The sequence below is a fragment of the Somniosus microcephalus genome, chromosome 24 (assembly GCF_052327205.1).
Source record: "Somniosus microcephalus isolate GS21.2 chromosome 24, FLI_Smic_1.0, whole genome shotgun sequence".
Classification (NCBI taxonomy): Eukaryota; Metazoa; Chordata; class Chondrichthyes; order Squaliformes; family Somniosidae; genus Somniosus; species Somniosus microcephalus.
Window position 1 is genome coordinate 45291817 of NC_141010.1, and position 25334 is coordinate 45317150.

At 44.5% G+C, this 25334-nt stretch overlaps 2 protein-coding genes across 12 annotated transcripts in view; one reads left to right on the plus strand and one right to left on the minus strand.

The window, feature by feature from the left end:
* The window catches only part of LOC147101462 (uncharacterized), a 165891-nt gene extending 149482 nt beyond the window's left edge, over positions 1 to 16409 (minus strand). For 2 of the 10 annotated variants that reach the window (XR_015073473.1, XM_085966600.1), the window contains exon 1: positions 11492 to 11722. Coding sequence is in view for 1 of the 10 variants with exons in the window: in XM_085966599.1 (XP_085822725.1) it covers positions 16267 to 16271 (5 nt within the window). In the remaining 9 variants the exon portion in view is untranslated. Of the gene's footprint in view, positions 1 to 11258; positions 11469 to 11491; positions 11723 to 16266 lie in introns of those variants that run through there. The other 8 variants (XR_015073477.1, XR_015073472.1, XR_015073475.1 and 5 more) reach the window with 7 other exon arrangements.
* LOC147101461 (unconventional myosin-Id-like) overlaps positions 1 to 25334 on the plus strand; it is a 561768-nt gene that overhangs the window by 302758 nt on the left and 233676 nt on the right. For both annotated transcript variants that reach the window (XM_085966597.1, XM_085966598.1), the window contains exon 19: positions 19098 to 19202. In XM_085966597.1, the coding sequence (XP_085822723.1) occupies positions 19098 to 19202 (105 nt within the window). The remainder of the gene's footprint in view (positions 1 to 19097; positions 19203 to 25334) is intronic.

The window sequence follows — 25334 nt, forward strand, 5'->3', positions numbered from 1 at the left end:
ACCTCTCACCTCACTCTCGTCATGATCATTTTAAATTGATGACCCCTTATCATGGACTCGCCAGCCAGAGGAAATAATCTTTCCCTGTTCTCACTATCAAAACCCTTCATAATTTTAAAAACCTCTATTAAATCATCTTTGTCCTCTCTGCTGCAGGATGTTCTACACTAACACATCGTATTTCAGCATATCTGTAATACTTTGCAAGTGCTAAATTAGTGAAAGCCTAGGACAGTTTTAGATTTCAGATTCATGCTCATTTAAAACTACATTGATAATACCCAGACTCTCTTGCTGCTACTAACATAGAAACATAGAAGATAGGAGCAGGAGTAGGCCATTCGGCCCCTCGAGCCTGCTCCGCCATTCAATGAGATCATGGCTGATCATCCAAATTCAGTACCCTGTCCCTGCCTTCTCCCCATATCCCTTTAGCCTTAAGAAATATATCCAACTCCTTTTTGAATATATTTAATGAACTGGCCTCCACCGCCCTCTGTGGCAGAGAATTCCACAGGTTCACCACTCTCTGGGTGAAGAAATTCCTCCTCATTTCAGTCCTAAATGGCTTACCCCTTATCCTTAGACTATGACCCCTGGTTCTGGACTCCCCGGCCATCAGAAACATCCTTCCTGCATCTAGTCTGTCCAGGCCTGACAGAATTTTATGTTTCGATGAGATCCCCTCTCAATCTTCTAAACTCCAGTGAGTATAAGCCCAATCGAGACAATCTCTCCTCATACGTCATTCCTGCCATCCCAGGTATCAGCCTGGTGAATCTTCGCTGCACTCCTTCCATGGCAAGAACGTCCTTCCTCAGATAAGGCGACCAAAACTGCACACAATACTCAAGGTGTGGTCTCAACAAGGCCCTGTACAACTGCAGCAAGACATCCTTGTTCCTGTACTTGAACCCTCTTGCTACGAAGGCCAACATACCATTTGCCTTCTTAACCGCCTGCTGCACCTGCATGCTTACCTTCAGCGACTGGTGCACAAGAACACCCAGGTCTCTTTGCACTTCCCCTTCTCCCAATCTATTGCCATTCAAATAATAGTCTGCCTTCCTGTTTTTGCCACCAAAGTGGATAACCTCACATTTATCCACATTTTCGTGCATTTGCCATGTTTCTGCCCAATCACCCAACCTGTCCAAATTGTACTGGAGTTTCACGACATCCTCCTCACAGCATACCCTCCCACCCAGCTTTGTGTCGTCTGCAAATTTGGAGATATTGCATCCAATTCCCTTGTCCAGATCATTAATATATATTGTGAACAGCTGGGGTCCTGGGACCGATCCTTGCGGTACCCCACTAGTCACTGCCTGCCACTCGGAAAACGACCCGTTTATTCCAACTAGCTATATTTATACTAGCTATACTTTCTGCCTGGAAAGTCTTGTACCTCCTTAATCTTGTCCCAAGAAAATATGACCAAAACAACCTTTGTGCTTCACTCTGGTGTGTTTATATTCCTATCCTCCTCTGCTCATCATAGCCTCTTTGGAGGCCGCTGTGAGAAAACATAGGCCCTTTCTTGGGCATTAATCCAGAGCGTTACTGATTGTACAGCGTCGTGATGTTCTGATGTGATGGGGCATGCAATGGGCCCAGAAACCAATAAGTAATCTGTTCTAACCCAAGCATGCCAATGCACTTAACCAGTTCATGCATTCAATGGGCCAAAAGGAAATCTTACAGCAGATCACAAGACCCCCAAAAATCTTGTGTCTGTGTTGCCATTGGCTCTGTAGAGATTGAGGGCTAGATTTTGCCAATGGGGAGCTTTTGGAGGCGGGACTCCCACTTGTCTGGTTTTAGTCCCGCCTCCATTGACTTCTGGCCAACCCACGCTATTTTCCCTTGATTGACCTTGTTAACCCGCCCAGATGAATTGTCATCGTTTGATAGCTCTGTGAAGCTGTCAAACACTGACATTCTCTGTTGTTTGATGAGTTCTTGTATTCAAGACTCATCAAACCTCTTTTGTGAGCAGAAATTAGATGGCTGTTGCATCGGAGAATGCAGCAGCCATCTGTCACCTCTGCCATGGAGATGCGAGACACTCCATATCCCCAACGATTGAAGCCTGCAGGAAGAAACAAAGGTAAGTAAACTTTTTCTAACACTTTCCACTTACCTCACCTACTTACCTCTCCACACTTGCACTCATCACTTACCTTCATAGAGCACTTTTGCACCCCTCCGACCCCCACAGACCCACTGCTTGCCTCTGTGACCCTGGTGGGGTTCGCAGCCTTCGGGAAGCCTGCACTTGTGTGGGTAAAATGTGGATAATCCTCTTATCTGCCTGTTAACTACCTGTTAACAGGCAGTTAAGTGGCTGTAATCCCCTTCCCGCCTCCAGGAGACGGGACCCGGCGCGGGCCGGCTACCCGCCTCCTGGGAAGATGGCATGGGGGCGGGATGGGCACCCGCCCCCAGTTTCTGCCATTTTCCCGGCAGTCCCGCCTCCCCAGGGCTGGCAAGATCGCGCTCTGAGTCATTTATGTTTTGGGGTGCCATTCGCAGTGCGAGAGCCACGTATGGCCAGTTCAGACAGTGGGACAGCTATATGTTGGCAGTTGCCTCAAGGTAAAAATACCTTCAAACTCCAACCCAAAGAATAAAAGGACAGTTCAAACCTAATACCCTACCCAGTGACCACACAATTTCTTTTCCATTCATGATGGTAATTGTTTTGTGGTTTCCACCCCCCTTTGTGATCTTACAATTAGATATGGTTGAAGCAGCTTAAATCATGGATGATCTCATTGTGAAAATGTGGGTGAGAGTGGCTGGTGAAGGTAACTCGCCAGTTATGGGCTTTTTCCTGCTATGTTTAGAGGTCTTGCTAAAATTAGTAATCAGTGTTGTACTTTCTGCTTAGGAAAAAGTGGGGGAGAAAAAGAGGGCTGGGCAAAAATAACTGTGTTCATATGTGTTTCACACTTTCCATTCTATGGTATAATGTGCATATTACCTAAAATACTTCTGAGAGAATTGTGATGGTGTTTGCTCTGATTTCCTGTGCTCCATACCAGTTAGGTTACTGTTTTCTACAGCTAGAGTCTCCTGTAACCTAACACGTTGATTAAACGGGTTCCCTCTTTCAGTTCATTAACCCTTCTCTCCCTCCCCCCCCCCCCCCCCACCCCCAATTAAAAAGGAAAGCCAGCAGCATGGTAGAGCTGAGTATTATTGTGGTAGTGTTCAACACTATAGAGCAAGGACAGATGTGGGTTTGAGGCCCGCTCCACGTAGTTTCAGATTTGCATGGGTGCAAGTTTCCAAGGGTATCATCATGGCCTCTAAAGCACCATGTAGCTTTTTTTTATATAGGGAAATCAGTAGCACAATTTCTAAATCTGCAGACCACACAAAATTGGGGGGGTGTAATTGATGCGCTATCAATTACTCATAAAAGACGGAGAGTTAGGAGAGTAACTAAAAGGCTTTTATTAACAAAGAACAGAGCATGCCTCTCGTGGTTGACTGGTTTCCAAGAAGGCAGGGGGCTGCAGAGCAGTCACCTTTATACCTGGGCATGTGGGTGGAGCCAGGGGCGGAGCCAGCTGAGGCATGCATAGATACAACAGTGTGCAACAACAACAACGGTGAACAACAATAACAGTGGTTTACCACATTCACCCCTTGTTTAAAATTGAGTCCGGCGGGGTGAAGTGTACTAAAGGTTCGTGTAAGTAAGTCTATCAGGTGGCCTTGTATGCCGTCCTGATCGTCGTGGTGGCGGCGGTGATGGTGCAGCATCCAACGTTGAATCTGGTGTCTCATTGAGTGGTTGGGTGGTCAATGACGGGTCCTGGGGCTGCGGCATGCCGTCTACAGGGATTGGGTTGTGGGTAGTGGTGGATGGCAATGGTAGTGTTTCAGGGGCACCCGAAGGTGCGAGGTCTCTTATGGAGACTGTGTCCTCCCGCCCGTCCGGGTACGCCACGTAAGCATACTGGGGGTTGGCGTGGAGGAGGCGCACCCTCTCGACCAGGGGGTCCATTTTATGGGACCTCACGTGCTTCCGCAGTAGGACGGGTCCTGGAGACGTCAGCCATGTCAGTAGCAAGGTCCCCGATGTGGACTTCCTGGGGAAAGTGAACATTTTTTCATGGGGGTTGGCATTAGTGGCCGTACAAAGCAGTGACCGAATGGAGTGGAGCGCCGCAGGGAGGACCTCCTGCCAGCGAGAGGTCGGAAGGCCCTTAGATTTTAAGTTTAAGAGGACGGCCTTCCAAACCGTCGCGTTCTCTCTTTCCACCTGGCTGTTCCCCCGGGGGTTGTAGCTGGTGGTTCTGCTTGTAGCAATACCTCTCGTGAGCAGGTACTGACGGAGTTCGTCGCTCATAAAGGATGAGCCCCGGTCGCTATGGATATAGCTAGGGAAGCCGAACAAGGCGAAAAGGTCATTCAGACATTTAATGACTGTGGTACTGGTCATGTCTGGGCAAGGGATGGGAAACGGGAGTACTCATCAATTATGTTGAGGAAGTACACGTTGCGGTCAGAGGAGGGGAGGGGCCCTTTAAAATCGACGCTCAGGCGCTCGAAGGGGCGAGTGGCCTTGATCAGGCTTGCTCTGTCTGGCCTATAAAAATGCAGTTTGCACTCGGCACAGATTTGGCAGTTCCTGGTCATGGTCCTGACCTCCTCGATGGAGTAGGGCAGGTTACGGGATTTGATGAAATGGAAGAACCTGGTGACCCCCGGGTGGCAGAGGTCATTGTGGAGGGTCTGCAGTCTATCAACCTGCGCGTTGGCGCATGTACCACGTGTTAGGGCATCTGGGGGCTCATTGAGTTTCCCGGGCCGGTACAAGATATCGTAATTGTAGGTGGAGAGTTCAATTCTCCACCTCAAGATCTTGTCGTTCTTGATTTTGCCCCTCTGCTTATTGTTAAACATAAAAGCTACTGAACGCTGGTCAGTGAGCAGGGTAAATCATTTTCCGGCCAGGTAATGCCTCCAATGTCGCACCGCTTCCACAATGGCCTGGGCCTCCTTTTCGACAGAGGAGTGTCGAATCTCGGGGCCCTGGAGGGTCCTTGAGAAAAAGGCCACGGGTCTCCCCGCCTGGTTAAGGGTTGCAGCTAGGGCGAAGTCGGATGCGTCGCTCTCCACTTGGAAAGGGATGGACTCATCCACTGCGTGCATTGTGGCCTTCGCAATATCTCTTTTTATGAGAGTGAAGGCTGCACATGCCTCTGCTGTCAGTGGGAAGGAGGTGGACTTGATGAGGGGTCTGGCTTTGTCCGCATAATTGGGCACCCACTGAGCATAGTAAGAGAAAAACCCTAGGCATCTCTTCAGTGCTTTTTGGCAGTGGGGGAGGGGGAGCTCCATAAGGGGGCGCATTCTGTCGGGGCCGATGACTCCGTTCTCCACTACGCAGCCAAGAATGGCGAGGCGTGTGGTGCGAAACATACATTTGTCCTTGTATGTTAGATTCAGCCGCTGGGCCGTACGGAGGAATTTCTCTAGGTTAACGTCATGGTCCTGCTGGTCGTGGCCGCAGATGGTGACATTGTCTAGATAGGGGAAGGTGGCCTGCAGCGCGTTCTGGTCAACCATTCAGTCCATCTCCCTTTGGAAGACCGAAACCCCGTTGGTGATGCCGAAGGGGACTCGGAGGAAGTGGTAGAGACGACTGTCAGCTTCAAAAGCTGTGTACTGGCGGTCCTCAGCCCTGATGGGGAGCTGGTGGTATGCCGACTTCAGATCAGTCGTCGAGAACACCCGGTATTGTGCTATCTGATTGACCATGTCAGATATGTGGGGGAGTGGGTATGCATCTAACTGGGTGTAGCGATTGATCGTCTGGCTGTAGTCAATAACTAGGCGCTGTTTTTTGCCAGTCTTCACTACCACCACTTGTGCTCGCCATGGGCTAGTGCTACCCTCAATAATCCCTTCCTTCAGGAGTCTTGCTACTTCGGATTTAATGAAGCTCCTATCCCCGGCACTGTACCGCCTGCTTTTGGTCGCGATGGGCTTACAGTCGTGGGTGAGGTTAGCGAACAAGGTGGGGGGGGGGAGACTTTAAGCGTGGAGAGGCTGCAAATGGTGCGCGGCGGGCAATTTAAAAGCTGCTGGCTGCAGACTGTGAGTGGGGGGAGGGGTCCGCCGTACGCTAATGTGACACTTTTAAGGTGGCACTGAAAATCCAACCCCAGTAGAACGGCAGCGCAGAGATGGGGCAGGACAAGAAGTTTAAAATTTTTGTATTCTGTGCCGCTTACTGAAAGGGTCACTACACAGTAGCCACCGACGTCTGCTGAATGGGATTTGGAAGCCATAGAGATCCGATGGCGCGTTGGCCGGACCGGGAGAGAGTAACTGCGCACCGTGTCGGGGTGGATAAAGCTCTCTGTGCTCCCGCTGTCGAAAAGGCAGGTAGTGGCGCGGCCGTTTACCGTAATGTCCATCATGGACCTGGACAGTTGGTGAGGGAGAGATTGGTCCAGCGTCACGGAGGCCAGCGTATGGTCGAGCGAGTCGCTGTGGTCGTCAGACGAGGCGGTGGTTGAGTCCGGGTCACCCGCGATTGGAGTTGGAGGTGTCCAAGATGGCGGACAAAATGGCTGCGCCCATGATCCCGATCCCCACGCGGCTGGAGGTGTCCAAGATGGCGGACAAGATGGCTGCCCCCACGGTTCACACGCGGCGCTGCTGGCGTTAGCGGTTTTACCTTTGCAGGCGCTGACGTAGTGTCCTTTCTTCCCGCAGCCAGAGCAGGTAGTGTTTTTCGCCGGGCAGCGTGCTCTGGGGTGTTTTGCCTGGCCATAAAAGTAACATTTCGGGCCCTTGGACATCGCTGCAGCAGTTGGTGCCGGGGGTGGCGGTCCCATGACCCAAGATTGCGGCGTCCACGGTGCGGAGCGGTTAGGGGAGAATGCGTCCATATTCCGGTGGGCCGCGTCTAGCGAGAGCGCGAGGGACACTGCCTTCTTCAGGTCGATTTCGCCCTTCTCCAGCAGTCTCTGCCGGGAGTAGTCGGACTTGAGGCCCGCAACGAAAGCATCTCGGATAAGTCCCTCCGTGTGTGTCGCAGCCGATGCCTCTTTACAATTGCAGGCTCGGCCGAGTATCTGTAGTGCCCGTAGGAATGCCTCCACCGATTCCCCGGACTGCTGTTTGCTGGATCTCAGGAGGTGTCTGGCATAAACCGTATTTACCGGGCGTGTGTATTGTCCTTTTAGCAGATCGATAGCCACCGCGTAGGTAGTCGCGTCCTGGATGAGCGTGTAGACTTGGTGGCCCACCTTGGAGGCCAGGATTTTTAGTTTGTTTCCATCTAGTGTCACGGCTGAGGCTTCCAGGTAAGCTTCGAAGCAACACAGCCATTGTGCGAACTTGGTAGACGAACCCGCCTCTTGAGGGTCTAGGTCCAGGCATGTTGGTCTGAGGGCATGCAGCAGCGCCTGCTGCTCAGCGTTTGGTGCCGTCCTTTGCTGCAGCGCCTGCTGCTCAGCGTTTGGTGCCGACATTTCGTTTTTGTTAATAAAATTGATGCGCTATCAATTACTCATAAAAGACGGAGAGTTAGGAGAGTAACTAAAAGGCTTTTATTAACAAAGAACAGAGCATGCCTCTCGTGGTTGACTGGTTTCCAAGAAGGCAGGGGGCTGCAGAGCAGTCACCTTTATACCTGGGCATGTGGGTGGAGCCAGGGGCGGAGCCAGCTGAGGCATGCATAGACACAACAGTGTGCAACAACAACAACAACGGTGAACAACAATAACAGTGGTTTACCACAGTAATTAATACTAAAAGAGTGTGACAAAATACAAGAAGATATGAATAAACTTGCTTTATTGGCAAATGAATTTCAGCAGGAGCAACATTTGTGGTAGGCTCAGGTTCGACTATGCACCCACTTTAGAAACATAGAAGATAGGAGCAGGAGTAGGCCATTCGGCCCCTCGAGCCTGCTCCGCCATTCAATGAGATCATGGCTGATCATCCAAATTCAGTACCCTGTCCCTGCTTTCTCCCCATATCCCTTGATCCCTTTAGCCTTAAGAAATATATCCAACTCCTTCTTGAATATATTTAATGAATTGGCCTCCACTGCCTTCTGTGGTAGAGAATTCCACAGGTTCACCACTCTCTGGGTGAAGAAATTCCTCCTCATTTCTGTCCTAAATGGCCTACCCTTTATCCTTAGACTGTGACCCCTGGTTCTGGACTCCCCGACCATCGGGAGCATCCTTCCTGCATCTAGTCTGTCCAGTCCTGTCAGAATTTTATAAGTTTCAATGAGATCCCCTCTCATTCTTCTAAACTCCAGCGAGTATAAGCCCAATCAACCCAATCTCTCCTCATAGGTCATTCCTGCCATCCCAGGTATCAGCCTGGTGAATCTTCGTTGAACTCCTTCCATTGGCAAGAACATCCTTTCTCAGATAAGGCGACCAAAACTGCACACAATACTCCAAGATGTGGTCTCACCAAGGCCCTGTACAACTGCAGCAATACATCCTTCACAGAATCACAGAAACCCCACAGTGCAGATAGAGGCCATTTCGGCCCATCGAGCCTGCACCGACACATATCCCACCCGATCCCCGTAATCCCTACACCAACACACATCCCACCCTATCCCCGTAACCCCACGTATTTAATCCCCCTAACACTAAGGGTCAATTTATCATAGCCAATCAACCTAACTCGCACATCTTTGTTCCTGTACTCAAACCCTCTCGCTACGAAGGCCAACATACCATTTGCCTTCTTAACCGCCTGCTGCACCTGCATGCTTGCCTTCAGCGACTGGTGCACAAGGACACCCAGGTCTCGTTGCACTTCCCCTTCTCCCAATCTATTGCCATTCAGATAATAATCAGCCTTCCTGTTTTTGACACCAAAGTGGATAACCTCTCATTTATCCACATTATATTGCATCTGCCATGCTTCTGCCCAATCACCCAACCTGTCCAAATCACCCTGGAGTTTCACGGCATCCTCCTCACAGCACACACGCCCACCCAGCTTTGTGTCGTCTGCAAACTTGGAGATATTACATCTAGTTCCCTTGTCGAGATCATTAATATATATTGTGAATAGCTGGGGTCCAAGGACCGATACCTGCGGTACCCCACTAGTCACTGCCTGCCACTTGGAAAAAGACCCGTTTATTCCAACTCTTTGCTTTCTGTCTGCCAACCAGTTCTCTATCCAAGTCAATACCTTGTCCCCAATCCCATGTGCCTTAACTTTACATGCTAATCTCTTGTGCGGGACCTTATCGAAAGCCTTTTGAAAGTCCAAATACACCACATCCACTGGTTCTCCCTTATCTATTTTACCAGTTACATCCTCAAAAAATTCCAGTAGATTAGTCAAGCACGATTTACCTTTTGTAAATCCATGTTGACTTTGTCCGATCCTGTCACTGTTTTCCAAGTGCTCTGCTATTACATCTTTTATAATGGACTCTAGCATTTTCCCCACTACTGATGTCAGGCTTACCGGTCTGTAATTCCCCGTTTTCTCTCTACCACCTTTTTTGAATAGTGGGGTAACATTAGCTACCCTCCAATCCATGGGTACTGTTCCAGATTCCATCGAATGTTGGAAGATGATCAGCAATGCATCTACTATTTCTAGGGCCACTTCCTTAAGTACCCTAGGATGTAGATTATCAGGCCCTGGGGATTTATCAGCCTTCAATCCCGTCAATTTCCCTAACACCATTTCCCTACAAATACTGATTTCTTTCAGTTCCTCCCTTTCATCAGACCCTATGTTCCCCGACATCTCTGGGAGGTTATTTGTGTCCTCCTTTGTGAAGACAGAACCAAAATATGTATTTAATTGGTCTGCCATTTCTTTGTTCCCCATTATAAATTCCCCATATTCTGACTGCAAGGGACCTACGCTTGACTTCACCAATCTTTTTCTCTTCACATATCTATAAAAGCTTTTACAGTCAGTTTTTATGTTCCCCGCAAGCTTACTCTCATATTCTATTTTCCCCTTCTTAATTAATCCCTTGTCCTCCTTTGTTGAATCCTAAACTGCTCCCAATCCTGAGGTTTACTGCTTTTTCTGGCCAATTTATATGTCCTCTCCTTGGATCTTATGCTATCCCTAATTTCCCTTGTTACCCACGGTTGAGTCACCTTTTTTGTTTTATTTTTATGCCAAACTGGGAATGAACAAATTCTGTAGTTCATCCATGCAGCCTCAGCTGCAAGTTGTCAAAGAAAGAATTGTGAAATGGTTGGTGGGGGGGCAGGGGGGGAAATGGGAGAAAAATACCCTTATTGGAAAAATGCATTTTTTTTTTTAACAATCAAAAATTAGTATTCTAACTGTCAGCAAAGATACTATGAATCTGGTAGTTAGTCCTAAATGCAGTGAAATGCAGATCACCCTGCTCATGCTGATTAAAGATTTGTCTATAGGGAAGCGCCTGTAGTACAACACAACGGCCCTACAACACGATGTTGACAATGAGTTTCCCAACTGGCTCTTAGTAAAGAAAAATTTATTTCTGAAAGATTTTACAGATATGACGAAGGAGCCAACCAACCAGAACAACGACAGACAACAGTGCATTATGAATGTCAAAAAATCCAAGCAAGTGCACCATGGCAATCACTAACTTCAGTGTCACAAACCTTCTAAACAGTGCATCTGCTGGGACACTGGTTATCATGGAGGGGAGACCCCTGAGAGATCTTGACTTTTTAAAGACTCATTAGGTTTGTTGATGCAATGGCATAGGAGGGATTAATCGTTTCATCGACAATTATTGCTAAACATGGCAAAAACATATTTAGGAAGAAACCTACAAATCCTGAATATCAAAAATAAAACAGAAATACACAGCAGGTCTATCAGCACCTAAAGAAACTTTAAACAAATATTTTGTATCTGTCTTCACAGTAGAAGCCGCAAAAAGCTTACCAAAAATAGTGGGGAACCAAGGGGCTAATGAGAGTGAGGAACATATAGTAATTAACATCAATAGAGAAAAAGTACGAGAGAAACTAATGGCATTAAAAACCGACAAATCCCCTTGCATGCCGGAGCAGGCTTGAAGGGCCGTATGGCCCACTGCTTTTCCTAGTTATGTTCCAAAAGAGAGATCAAAGCTTCGGGTAAAGAGCAGTTTTGTCCGAACAACAATTCTTTACCCTAAATGTTGCTCTTTGATTTCTCTTTTCAGATTCTGATGGGCCTGCAGAGCATTTTCCATTCATTATTCATACATTTTATTTTATTTGTTTCTTTACCTGGCCAGATCAGGAATTATGAACCTGTTTGAGAATTTTTGCTCTCCCTGCAGCTAATTCTTTACATGTGAAGAGCAATCTGTGGATCTAGTCTTTATCTAGATGGTTCTTCCAGAAGGTATATGTAGGCTGGCGCAGCAGATTAGGAACAAATCCACAGTCTGTATTGTGAGTGGGGTGACAGTGCCAGCACCTGGACCCACCCCTTCCCAATCCATCCCTCCACCCTTTACCTTCCGTCTGCTTCTTTTCTGCAGCCATTCTCTGAGACTGACTGACTTGCACTGCTGTTATTTGCAGTACCCTTCTTCGCAGCAGGATTTGTGGCTGCAGAAATCGGATCTGTCTGAAGCTGAATGCGTGCGAGAGAGAGAGAGAGCTCCGCTCAGCTGCCAATGGTTCTGTGCATTAATGAGCTTCAGCAGCCCTCTGGGTTACAGCCTGCATCTGCTAGCTTTGCTGGGCTTTTCATCTCACTGGAACCCACAGAGACCAGCAATGACCTAATCTACTAGGCAACTTTTAATACTGTATCCTTGAGAATCTTCTTCATTATAAAGGAATAGTTTAGCAGCTGTTTGAAAAATTTGTCACCAACAGAATTCATTGATGTATTTATAGTGTACGAGTAATAGCAAGTTTCATTGATATTACTTGCTGCCTAGAATATGAAATTAAAACAAGTAAGAAAAACAGACTTGCATTTATAGAACACCTTATGTCAAAACATCTCAGCTGTTCCCACATAGAACTACTTCTGCAATGCATTGACTGTTATGCAGGTAAATTCAGCAGCCATTCTGCACTGGTAGGATCTCGCAAACAGTAATGAGATGAATATTTGTTGAGGGAGGAGTGTTGGCCAGGACGGCAGGAGAACTCCTGCTTGTTCTTTAAGTAGTGCTCTGGGATCTTTAACAAAGGATAGCACCTCCAACAATGCATCGATTGCATCGGTACTGAAGTGGAGCGACAGGTTAGTTTATGTGCTGAATTCTTCAGGTAGGGTTTGAAGCCTTGCCTCTGATGCAAAGTGCTACCGATTGAGCTAAGCTAACACCTTAGGTGAATAACTACCAAGTGTATGCATTGGTTTCTTGCCAAAGGGTTGAGTTCAAGCCCAGTCTTGGCTGACACTTATGCTTTCTTCTCCTTGAGAGTCATCGTCTTCTTTCGTATGGTAGTAGCAAAGCAAATCAAATGTCAATATCTAAGTCAGATATCCAGGCCAAAGCTTCCTGTGTAACAGCATAGGCTGTTTGCGAATTTCCTTTTGAGGGCAGTGTTCAGTGATGTACTCCAGGGTCTGGAGAAGGTGGCAGCATCGACCATGACTGGTTCTGAGGCGGTTGATGGTTACTCACTGTTTGCAAGGAAGGTTTGACCCTTAAGATTGTACTGTGGGGTCCTCTATAAGGAATACATTCGGTATGTCACAGTTCTTCCAAGCAGTTCACCATCGGTCATCAAGGCTGAGGGGGAATTGCTGAAGGGCTTCGGCGACAGTCCAAAATGACCACCTAGATTTGAGACAGGTTGGTGGTAGGTTGTTCACGTTGGCCTGGATCAGCATGTCTTTGATGTGTAGCGGTTGTATTCTCTGGAGACTGCATAGTTGAGGCATAGGTGTGGTGGTGCGATGTTTGCAAGCACGGGCAGCCAAGGTGTTGGTGTTGATAAAAGCATACCAGTGTTATGCTGGACATCAATGGATTTGACATGTGGACTTGATAGCCATGCCTTGAGAGTGAGGTCAAGCTTCAACCCAGGAGGGAAATGACTGACTTGAAGGGTGGGAATGGACCATCACACCACTAGCAAATTAACTGGTAAGAATGAATAATAAGTCCATGAAGTGTCCATGACTGGACTTGCCCATGCTCCAGACTGGTAGAGAATAGGTTGGAGGAAGAGAGAGAAGGAAAGGGATATATCAGATCTTGGAAACATCTCCCCACTTGCTTGTTACAGAGTAGTATGCATAGAGGCTAGCCGTGTGGGGAGAGGAGGAAAAGCCACATAAAATATGTTCGCATGAGAGCATATTATAGGGTGACCATTTCATAACAAATGTGTTACTGGGGGAACCATAAGAAATATGGATCGCTATATTGCAGAATGCTGTAGTGACATGGAAGGCACTGCAGAAAAAATCTGGCTAGGGCTTGAAGTTAAATAGTTTGCACGGCAACTGACGTATACCTTCTGGTACCCTAATACTTATCATCTTTGTCAGCCTTTCACCTGTGTCACACTGGCACCATCATACTCGATGTACCTGCCACATGACAGTAAGATAAAGAAAAATTGAACATTATTTTAAAATAGGCATTAGACCATGTCATGCACGGGATGACAGATTCTTACTGAATTTAAGTCCGGTGTTGAATTTATTGATAAAAAGAAAAAATTGCAAATACTGGGAACCTGAAATGAAAATGGAAAATGCTAGAAAAACAGCATCTATCAGCACCTGGAAAAAATAAGACAAGTTAACTTTCTGGATGTAGGCCCTTTGTCACATCTGGCCTGCATCTAAAATGTTAACCCGTCTCTTCTCTCTTTCTGATGCTGATGGATCTGCTGTTTTATTTCCAGCATATTTTGTTCTCATCACTTTATTGGCACAAACCTCTCACTCTCGCACTTTGACATCATCTGAACAGTTTAATTAAATAGCTCCCTTTGTTGATTACCAACCATTAATACATAGTAAAGAATAGTTTTCACTAATATTTCCTGTGTAGAATTCTTTTAGCCCATTAGGGTTATTATGCTGTTGTAGGTAACTGTTGCAGAAGTCAGATATTGAAAGAAATGTCCATGCGTCAAGAAAATGAAAAGGCATCAAAGGGTGAAAGAATGCTGACAGCTTGACATTGATCTTTAGTTGGAGTTTGATAGCAGATCTCAACAAAGTAATACAAATCAATATCCTTCTCAGATAGCTCAACTCAGATCTACAGGAGCACCTCCACACCAAGATAGGGAATATATCTGGTTTAAAATTAACTCGTTCCTTCCCCATCCGAAGATAGGAATGTGACAGAATTGCTAAATTATTTTCTGACTGTTTTTCAATGGTGGGGAAGTATAAGAGAAATCAAACTGGCAGTCCTTCATATCACAAAGAAATACATCTTAGATATGTTAAAGCTTAAGGGCAAACAAAGCTCTAACAGTTTCCATTCAAAGGTGCCAGTGGAGTTGACTGAAGAGATTGCAAATTCCCTCACTGATATTTTCCAAAGTTCATTGGAATTGAATAGCATCCAGATTGGAAAATAGCAAATGTTTCCCTATTTTAAAAAAAAAAGAAGCAAGAGATGACACCTTAAATGACATACCTGTATGTCTTCACTTGATTGTGGAAAGTGTTCAAGACTGCTGAACAATAGCACAAGGAATATCTAAAGGATAGGATCTGACTAGAAAGAGCTGCATGAGTTCAGAAGGGAAAGATCATGTTTGACAAATTTACTGGACTCCTTTTAAGGAGGTTGCGAGGTAGATTTTCCTCTTCTTCATTCCCTTCACCACACCTGGGCGCTAGTCTGGTGGAGCACATCCAAAGGGGAAGCCAAAGAAATACAGCATAAAGTAAAAGGGAGGAAATTTGAGAATGAGAATGTGTTTGGCCTGAATTTTATCCTCCAACACTCCTTTTCAATTGGCATGAGGTGAGGAGGAAGGAAATAATGAATCTTTGTGTTCTCAAATCTTAATCTCTCTGCAGAATTGTTGATTATGCCTTTTTGCATATAATTAGTATTTTTGTGTGGGAGATCGGGTAGAGAGGGGAGACGTCACATGAGGTGCTCACTTCCTATGTTACTGAACTTGATTACTTCCTAGTGATGAATGTCTAGCTTTATTTTTAAGCTCCTTTGCATTCTGCAGTATATATCTTGACAACTCTCTGGTACAGCATTAATGTCGCCTAACCCTGCCTAGTGCCATTTCTTTTTCTCCTCCATCCTCTCGTATCTCAAGCCAGAATTTGGGTCATGCTTCTTCCTGCAAATGAAACATTAAACTGTAAGATCTTGTTGACATTAAATGCCACACTGTGAAGTAATGAATCCTTTCACAGTCATTGCAAAATGCAAATTTGTGGAACGCCTTACTTACCTCAATCTTTACTTCCTCCTACAGTGTTCAGGCTTTAAAACCCAAGCTTGCCATCACTTGATCACTACCTTGTCTTCTGTATTATTCTTTTCTACCTTGGTGGTGTTTTCCAGTATGGGCCTTGGCCCCTCACCTAGGGATTCTCATTAAACTTGCTAGATGTGGAATTCTGAGGTGGGTGTTTCTGTTTTGTTCCCATCATCATTGCTTTTTGATAAAGCTTTTGGAAGAACGATTGAATCTGTTACAGGCATTTTGCTGACACTAAGTGGAAGAAAATTCTACGGAGGAATACTTTCTATTACAGTTACTCCCCTAATAATGTGAGAAGAAATATATGTATCACTTTTAAGAAGAAACTTTGAATTCCCTGCAGTAACAAAGAGCAGCCATTTTGAGTCTCCTTCCCTTGGTGACATCATCAGCTGTGTATTTCTCAACAGCAGCTTAATTTTACTGGGATGTGCAACATTGGTCTGATGTGATAGCTAGTAAAGAGGTGCATGACATCAATTAAATACTGTCGTGGCAAAGTGCAGTGAACCCAGCCAGTAAAACACCAGTTAGGTTTAAGGTATTTGAATTTGGAATTACTTTAATTAGATTAGCAAGTTTATTTAAGTGGTTCCTCTTATTCTTACCTCTGGTATAAATTGGGTTTGGACACCTGATTCGATTTGGAATTAAGGTATTGTGTCCTCTTGCACACTAGGAACCTCCACTTACTTGAAACACACAGACAATTGTAAAACCCTAAAAAAAAAATCATATGGTAATCTTACAAAATGTTTAACGGTGATCATTACTTAATCAGTAAAATCCGCTCTGATTTTTCAGTTCACTTTAACTCTAAACTAGCGCATGCATTGAAACAAACCTCATGTTTTCTGCTTGATTCCTTCATCCGTTTACATCAGTCTGTTGTCCGTTAACGCTTCTTCCATGCCCCTCCCATTACAAATGGGTGAAAGGCCCAGATTGTACCAGTACCAAACACTGAGCGCATGCAAGAATTATCCCTTTCAGTCTGATAAAACCTCAAGCAATGGCTGTTTAAAATGGGGGCATTGTTTGTTGAATTAAGTTGATTTAATGCCAGTCACTAGTGAGGCCTGAATGCATTTGGATCAGACAACTGCTTGTGCACACTACAACCACGGGAACTGTTTACAACCATGTGAAAAGAATATAAAACATTGCTTTCACCATTCTACAATCAGTTCCTTTACCTTTAATATTACAACACAAATAAAGACTACTAACCAGCGTGATTAGAGGTGCAAAGAAGAGACGGAAGGGTGTTGCAGCATATTAGCATACATGCAGACTTCGAAGTGTCAAATAGAGCAGCTGAAGACTCCCACAGTGGTTCAGTGGGTAGATGAACTGCCCAGTATGATCCTACACTGATCAGAGGGTTCTAGATTATGGGCTGAGTTTGCAGTTGCTGTAGTTGTCTCAGCACTCCTGGGGTAAGGAAGGGGAAAATCATCCAGGATTCCTACTCCTGGGGTAAGGAAGGGGAAAATCATCCAAGATTTCTGCTCCTGATCATCATCCAGTCCTGCAACCTCTGAAACCTGGTGGGCATCAGGTGAGGTCAGGAGTATTGGTCCCCGACGGTGTTTCCCATCTGCATTCACCAATGAAGAATGCCCATTTGGGCCGGGTACAGGAGGGATGCTGTGGTCATAGAAGCATACCCCCACAAGAGTCAGTGCCTTCAGAGGACAAGAGGAGGAAATCAGTAGCTTGCTAGCAAAGTGACTAAGACCCTCACATCAGACACTAATCATTCATTGAGACAATGCTGCCTGATGATGTGATGGGGAAAACTGAAAATATTTGGGGGTTCTCTCTTCTCTCGCTCTCTTCATTGCCCCTTGACCAAAACAGCCAGCAAGTTCCAATGTTGGATATAAAAATAAGTTAATCAGCAGGAACTACTTCGTAAATCTCACCCTGAAATGAGGGGTTTGACCCCCCGTATCTATACTCAAATCCATAAGCTATATTGGTGTTGGGTTCTGTCAGATCTCGGTTGGAACTTCTAAAGGTAATGCAGCATTTCAACCTCTGGGAGCATAGTATGCAATGCCAACTGAGCAGAGCCTCACTGTCATTGAGAAGATCAAGGAATTCTGCAATGCAGTTACCCTCCCATCCAATAGAAAGGGGACTGCATAGAGCCCAGTGCCATAGATTGAAATATAGGTGCAAATGAAGCAAGGAATGGAGTTTGTATGCCTGTCTGTCCCTTATTGTGCAAACACAGGATGTCTAAGAGAGGATAAGAAAAATCTTGAATGCTGGAAGTCTGAAGTAAGAATAGAAAATGGTGGAAATGCGAAGTAGGTCCAATATGAACTGAAAGAGAAAAGGCAACTTAATGTTTTGAGGTATGGCCCATCATCAGAACTTGGTTAATTAAAACACTAACTTGCATCTTCTCTTTAAAGTTTCAGGATTTTATTGGCACCAAAAGAACAAAGGAAGTTAGAAATTTGTAACAGAGAGTTGATAGGACATCAAATATCATATTAGAAACAATCCTTAATGACTTTTAAAAGGGAAGTGGATAGGTATTTGAAGAATAAAAATGTATGGGGAAAGTTGAGGAGAATGGGACTAAGTGAATAGCTCTTTCAGAGAGTTAGCATGGCCTCCTTCTGTGCTGTAAGATTCTACAATTCTATCATCGTTTATATGTTGTGTACTTCACTCTTTTTTTAATTTTTAGTAAAGAGATATGAATGTAACTGAAGCAGGGGATAAATGGCATTTGTGATACGGATTGCATAAAATGTAAAAAATTACATTCCATTTTAATTTCATTTTGCATAGGTGAGGTTTTTTTGGAAGGGACAAATATTTGAAGCAGAGGAAAATGAGAGTTATGGGGCGAGAGCACGGCAATGGGGTTAGTTTTGGATTGCTCTAACAAAGCTGACACAGACGCGAATGCCAAATGGCCTCCTCCGACGCTGTAAAGTTCTGTCAATCTATTTGGGAGTTTGATCTGTGAAAGTGAACACAAAAATAGATCTTAGACACTGGTTAAAGACAACTGTTGTACATGACTTTCCTAAGGTCATCTATCCAGTGTAACACAGAATCAAATTTCCAGGGATTTGAATTTTCTGCTGTGTCAGATTGCTACCACAGGCCTGAAAGTCTGTTGTCTCTTCATGTTGAGTCTATTTCCAGTCTCTCAGGCTGTGTGTGATAGTGTGTGAAACTGAGCTATAAATTAAAACATTTAATCACTAAATGCAATGTGACAACAAATGTACAATTCGTACATGTCATTTTCCTTTTTCAGAGAACTTTCACAAGTCTTGATGAATCAGTTTTTTTTTGTTAATGTATTATTCAGAAGCTGTTATTGTTCACACTGCAAATGAAGTGAGTTGGCTCAATTTAAGGAATATTCTTTCTGGGAGTTCTATCTTAAAGTCACAACTTCACTATAGGTTTCACCTTCAGTCACCCCATAATTTCCAATTAAGTTTTTATTACCGATCTTCCTCATATTAAAAAGTACTGTAGTTTTGAAACAAAATTGTTATAATTAGCAAGAAGTAGGGTCATTTCATGTGTTGGCTGGATGCCAAAAAAACTGTCGTTTTAGTGAAGGACCAGAAGATGGCAACTGTCCTTGTGATGGAACTGAAAAAGTCACTCGTGAACTCTTCATTACTTTTTCAGAAACGGGATAACCCACAGATGACACCTGCCTTCTCCGCAAGAGCCAGTGAGCTGAAGCGAAAGGACAAATACATGAACGCACTTTTTTCCAGTCATGTACGGAAGGTAAGCACATGATTTGTTCTGACAGCAGGTTGATGGGAGCATCTCCATTCAAACATATCTAGTTTCTCCTCCGTTTGTATGATTTTTTTCCCCTCAAAAAAGCCAGTCCCAATAATTCAGTGAGTAAATGAATCACCTATTGTGGTACGGAGAATACAGAGCCCTGATGCTACAGTCATTGTCGATCACTCTAAACTCGGAACATCCTAAGAGAGGATGCAGAGGAGATTTACCAGAATTTTTTAAAATTCATTTGGGGATGTGGGCATCGCTGGCAAGGCAAGCATTTATTGCTCCGAGAAGGTGGTGCTGAGCTGCCTTCTTGAACCACTGCAGTCCATGTGGTGAATGTACTCTACCCACAGTGCTGTTAGGTAGGTAGTTCCAGGATTTTGACCCAGCAACGATGAAGGAACGGCGATATATTTGGGGGTAAGGTGGAAACTTTCTGGGAATGGAGGGTGAAAGTTGTCCCACAGGACTTGCTCCTTTATTCTAAACAGTCTCTGTTTCAAAGCTTTCATTTGGAATTCAAACAACAGGAGCTCTTCAATATAACAAAAACTTATGGTCCAAGTAACTACTGCATTTGACATCATTCATTTTGAATAATGCACAAAAATGTTCCATTCCTGAGCACTGACATCCCCTTGATAAGCACAGAAAAAATACCAAAAACGTTTAGTGTGGGATTTAAGAATGGGAGCTACTTTTTTGAATAATCAAAAAAATTAGCTTTCAATAAATGCCCAACAGATGCACACCATAATTAATATTCAGAAATATTCACAGTGACAGCAGATGGGCTGCTAGCTTTCTCAGTACACAGGGGAGCAAGTATATATTTAAAGCATGTATATATTTCACAATACAGTGTGTCAAATACTGTAGTCTTTTTAAAAGATCTCATTTTGAGCTAACACAGCTCTACCTACAGGAATGTCAGCTAATGGTTTCTAATTGTCACTAAGTTGGCAGTCTCACTCCAAGGAGTTGGTTGGTATGAGAAGTGGGGCATGCTTGTGTTAAGGGCTGCCGTTCTGACTTTGGAACTGGGGCAGCATGGAGGAGCTATACTCTGTGTAAAATAATGCTCTACCTGACTTGGAGGTGCTTGATGCTAATGACACAGGGTGCCCAAAATGGAGAAAGTCTTCCATTCCCCAACACTGGCATCCTTCACCTTGATGAGCACAAGATTCACGTGTTGTCAGATAGTGTGACTGTGGAATACAAGACAAATGGAGGTAAGAAGACTGCACGTTGGCTAATGGAGGGGAAGAGTTGCGGGCTGGCAGAGAATTTCTTTTATTTTTATGTCTGGCCTGCCAGTATACCTCTGAGTCCCAGCTGACAGAGTTGTGCACTAACTTGAATGGATTGCTTCCAGTACATTAAAAAGGGGCCCGTGGAGTAAGAAAGAAAGAACTTGCATTTCTGTAGATCCATTCACAACTTCAGATATCCTAAAGTGCTTCACAGCCAATGAAGTACTTTTGAAGTGTAATCACTGTAATGTAGGACAGGTGGCAGCCAATTTGCACACAGCAAGGTGCCACAAACAGCAATGAGATAAATTACCAGATAATCTTTTTTTATTGATGTTGGTTGAGGGATAAATATTGGCCAGGACACCGGAGAGAACTCCCTTGCTCTTGTACGAAATAGTGCTGTGGGGTCTTTTTCATCCCCCTGAGAGGTCAGGCGGGGACTCGGTTTAATGTCTCATTCGAAAGACGGCATCTCCAACAGTGCGGCACTCCCTCAATACTGCACTGAAGTGTCAGCATAGAATTTGTGCTCCAGTCTCTGGAGTGGTCTTGAACCCACAACCTTCTGACCCAGAGGTGAGAGTGCTACCACTGAGCTGTGGCTGAGTTGAAAGAAGTTGATGTCACAGTGTATTGTGTGTGCACTAATAAGCTTATATTGCAGAGGACATGTTGGTTGACGGATAAATATTGGCCAGGACACTGGGGAAAACTTTGAATAAACAAGTTTGAAACACAGGAGAAAAAAAATCAGCTCATGGAAGGTTATTTTTTTTAAAGTTCCTCATACCAAACCCTAACAGCCTAGAGGGAAATGGTAAAGGAATCATGCGCCTTCTGTTTCCTTTGCTCTTGGAAAGTTGCAGCTCCATTTTTAATGAAGCAATTATTGAGGCCATGAGACACACTGCAGCAGTATCAGTACTTATTAACAGCTGAGCTGATGTTCAATGCCCCTATTGTATTATGCAACCACTTCCTAATTTTGTGGTGTACTGCTTGTACAAAGTCACATTAGACATTCTGTCCAGAACCTCCCCTGATGTTCACAATGCCATACAGGTCACTGGCAGCGAAATGCATTACTGGCCTCCAGCCAACATCAAGACAGTGGACAGATGCAAGTTCTAAGGACATAAACCACCTAGCTTAGCCACCATTGGCACTTCGTCAGTGAGACACCCCCAACAGCTACGTGGGGGCACTGGCGTCTGGCTGTTTATGCTACAGAGTTCTTGCCAACGGAGATAAGGGCCTAAAAAGGGCTCTTGAATGACGTGCATTATCTTGGCTACACAAAACACTACATCCAAAAGCTTTCCAATGTTCTGGGGAAAGGATTTCGTCCTTGATGAGCTAAACTGAAATATGTTGCATTAATATTCATGGAGCCATGAAACACGACAGCTGACCAGAAAAAAGTTATGTTACCAGTTGTGCAATTTTAGAAACTGAGATTGTTCAATATACATAGCGTACCTTTTAAAGATTGCAATGTCTCCTAAAGTGAATGCAGACTGATATTGTAATGTACAGGATCGTGCTAGGTGACAGATCGAATCTTACTTGTGCAGTAGTAGTCATTTCCAATGGGACAGACAAATGCTAGTGAATAAACAACAGAAAATCTCACCAGAATGTACTTCTCCCCAAGTTTTGACACAGTTTAACATTTGCATTTATTTCAAAAATGAAAATTAGTTAAAATTGTAAAGTGCTTTTACATTTTTCCTCCAAGAATCTTCATTTGATGTCCCAAGTCTATAATACCATTCTACATTGCACTGTTCCTGTAATAATAATTTTCAATATTTTATAAAAATCTGTTATTTCTTCAATCACCTTGTCTGTTTCTGTAACATCTGTTATTGTGTGTAAATATATCTCCACTTCAGAGGCATCTATGTTGTCCCAAATCTACCCCAAACTTTTTCTGTCTCTGGTACTTTTTATTTTGATTTGTTAAATAGTAAGTGTTCACACTTTTTGGAGAACTGGCGTGTATGAGTTAAGCTGTCTGAAGGTGCTTCAGAAATAGGCGGGATCAGACATGGGGGAAATGCAAGGCAGACTAAGATGTGTTTAGATTCCATGTGTGTAAATGCACAGAGCATGGTAAATAAGGTTGGTGAGCTGCAGGCACAATATCATTAGGTTTAAAGTAGTTATGGAAAAGGAGAAATCAAATGTGAAAATACTCAACTGGAGGAAGGCTAATTTAAGTGAGTTGAAAAGGGATTGGAATCAAAGATTGACAGGTAGAACACTAAACGAATATTATGAGGCCTTCAGAGAGGAGAACATTTGGGTACAGACTGGACACTTTCCCATGAGGGGAAAGGAAGGACATCCAAAGCTAGAGCTCCCTGGATGACTAAAATTAAACAGTAAAAGGAGGCCTATGATAAATGTCGGGTTTAAAACTCAGTAGAGAACCAAGTAGAGGTCCAGCATCTCGTGAAGTGGTGCGCCGATAACGACCTGGCCCTTAACACCAAGAAAACAAAAGAAATCATTGTGGACTTCAGGAAGTCCAAAGGCGGAAGTCACACCCCCATCCACATCAATGGGGCTGTGGTGGAAAGGGTGGACAGCTTTAAGTTCCTCGGAGTCCACATCATGGAAGACCTCTCCTGGTCCCTCAACACCACCTCTCTGGTGAAGAAGGCCCAGCAGCGCCTATATTTCTTAAGGAGGCTGAAGAGATGTAATCTGTCACCCCTGATCCTCTCTAACTTTTACCGCTGCACTATAGAGAGCATCCTGACAAACTGTATCACAGTATGGTATGGCAGCTGTAGCTACTATGACCGGAAAGCCCTGCAGCGGGTAGTCAAAACTGCCCAACGCATTACCGGCACCCGGCTACCGACCATAGAGCACATATACCAGAAACGCAGTCTACGGAGGTCACGGTCCATCATCAAAGACCCTACCCACCCCAGCCACAGTCTGTTCGCCCTCCTACCATCTGGGAGACGCTACAGATACATTCGCACCCGTATGACCAGATTTAGGAACAGCTTCTTTCCCAGGGCTGTTATCCTACTGAACTCCACAAATAAACTCTAAAGCCTGCACATCTGCCAATGCACTTTATTATGGTCATATTTATGTTAATATACTACAAGCCAAATGTATGTTGAATGTTTAAATGTCTTAATCCAAATGTACACTCTCGGGAGCCGCAAGCCTACATTTCGTTGTACTGCACTTGTGCACTAACAATGACAATAAAAGTTGATTTGATTTGATTTGATTTGAAGAGTACAGGGAAGAACTGAAAAAGTAAATAAGAGGGGCAAAGAGAGTGTACAGGGAAGTCTTGCTTCAGTTATACAGGGTACTGGTGAGGCCACACCTGGAATATTGCGTACAGTTTTGGTTTCCATATTTAAGAAAAGATATACTTGCTCTCAAGGCAGTTCAGAGAAGGTTCACTCGGTTGATTCCGGAGATGAGGGGATTGACTTATGAGGAAAGGTTGAGCAGGTTGGGCCTCTACTCATTGGAATTCAGAAGAATGAGAGGCGATCTTATCGAAACATATAAGATTGTGAGGGGGCTTGATCGGGTGGATGCAGTGAGGATGTTTCCACTGATGGGTGAGACTAGAACTAGGGGGCATAATCTTAGAATAAGGGGCTGCCCTTTCAAAACTGAGATGAGGAGAAACTTCTTCACTCGGAGGGTAGTAAATCTATGGAATTTGCTACCTCAGAGAGCTGTGGAAGCTGCGACATTAAATAAATTTAAAACGGAGATAGACAGTTTCCTAGCTGATAAGGGAATTAGGGGTTACGGGGAGCGGGCAGGGAAGTGGACGTGCGTCTAGGTTCGGATCAGTCATGATCCTATTGAATGGCGGAGCAGGCCCGAGGGGCCATATGGCCTACTCCTGCTCCTACTTATGTTCTTATGTACAAGAATAGATTAGCAGGTAACGTTAAAAGGGAACATATAAATAGTAAAAGGGTACTCAAAGGAAGGGTGGGACTGATTAGGGACCGAAAAGATCATCATCTGGAGATAGAGGACATGACTGAGGTACTAAATGAGTACTTTGCATCTATTTTCACTAATGAAGAGGATGTTGCCAATGTCACAGTAAAGGAGAAGGTAGTAGAGAAATTGGATGGGATAAAAATAGAGGAGGTACTTAATAGGTTGGCAGCACTCAGAGTAGAAAAGTCACCCAGTCCGGATGAGATGCATGCTAGGTTGATCCATGAAAATGCTCACAAAGGAATATTGCAACCTAGTATTGATTTCCAGGATTTGCTGCATTCAATATTACAGTTTGGTTCTCTTAATTTGAATTAAGTGAATTTAAATTATCTGGCAAGTCATTTTTAGCACAAAATTCTCATTTTGCTGTGTTATTTACATTGTATAATTCCAAGTATTCGATAATTCCTTTTTTTATGGCAAAAATACAGCTTTGAATAACAGGACTAGACTGGACTGACACCTTTCCTATTACTTCTAAGATGTAAATTGCAGACAGAGGGGATGAAGGTCTACAATGGATGATGTGGGGTGGGGGATTTGGTTTTATCAGTCTAAATTCATTTTCTACCCATCAGTAGTCCACAGCACAGCATTCTCTCCAGCACTAACTGTGGCACTCTTTTATTCAGAGAAGCCAGAAAGGGAATTTGTGGTAACAACAGAAAATGCTGGAAATACTCAGCAGGTCAGGCCGCATCATGGAGAGAGAAACAGAGTTAATGTTTCGGGTTGATGACCCTTCGTCCGAACTGGAAAAGGTTAGAGAAGTAACAGATTTTTAAGCAAGTGTAGGGGCAGGGACAGGGAGGTGGGGAGGAAAGAACAAAGGGAAGGTCTGTGGTAGGCTGGA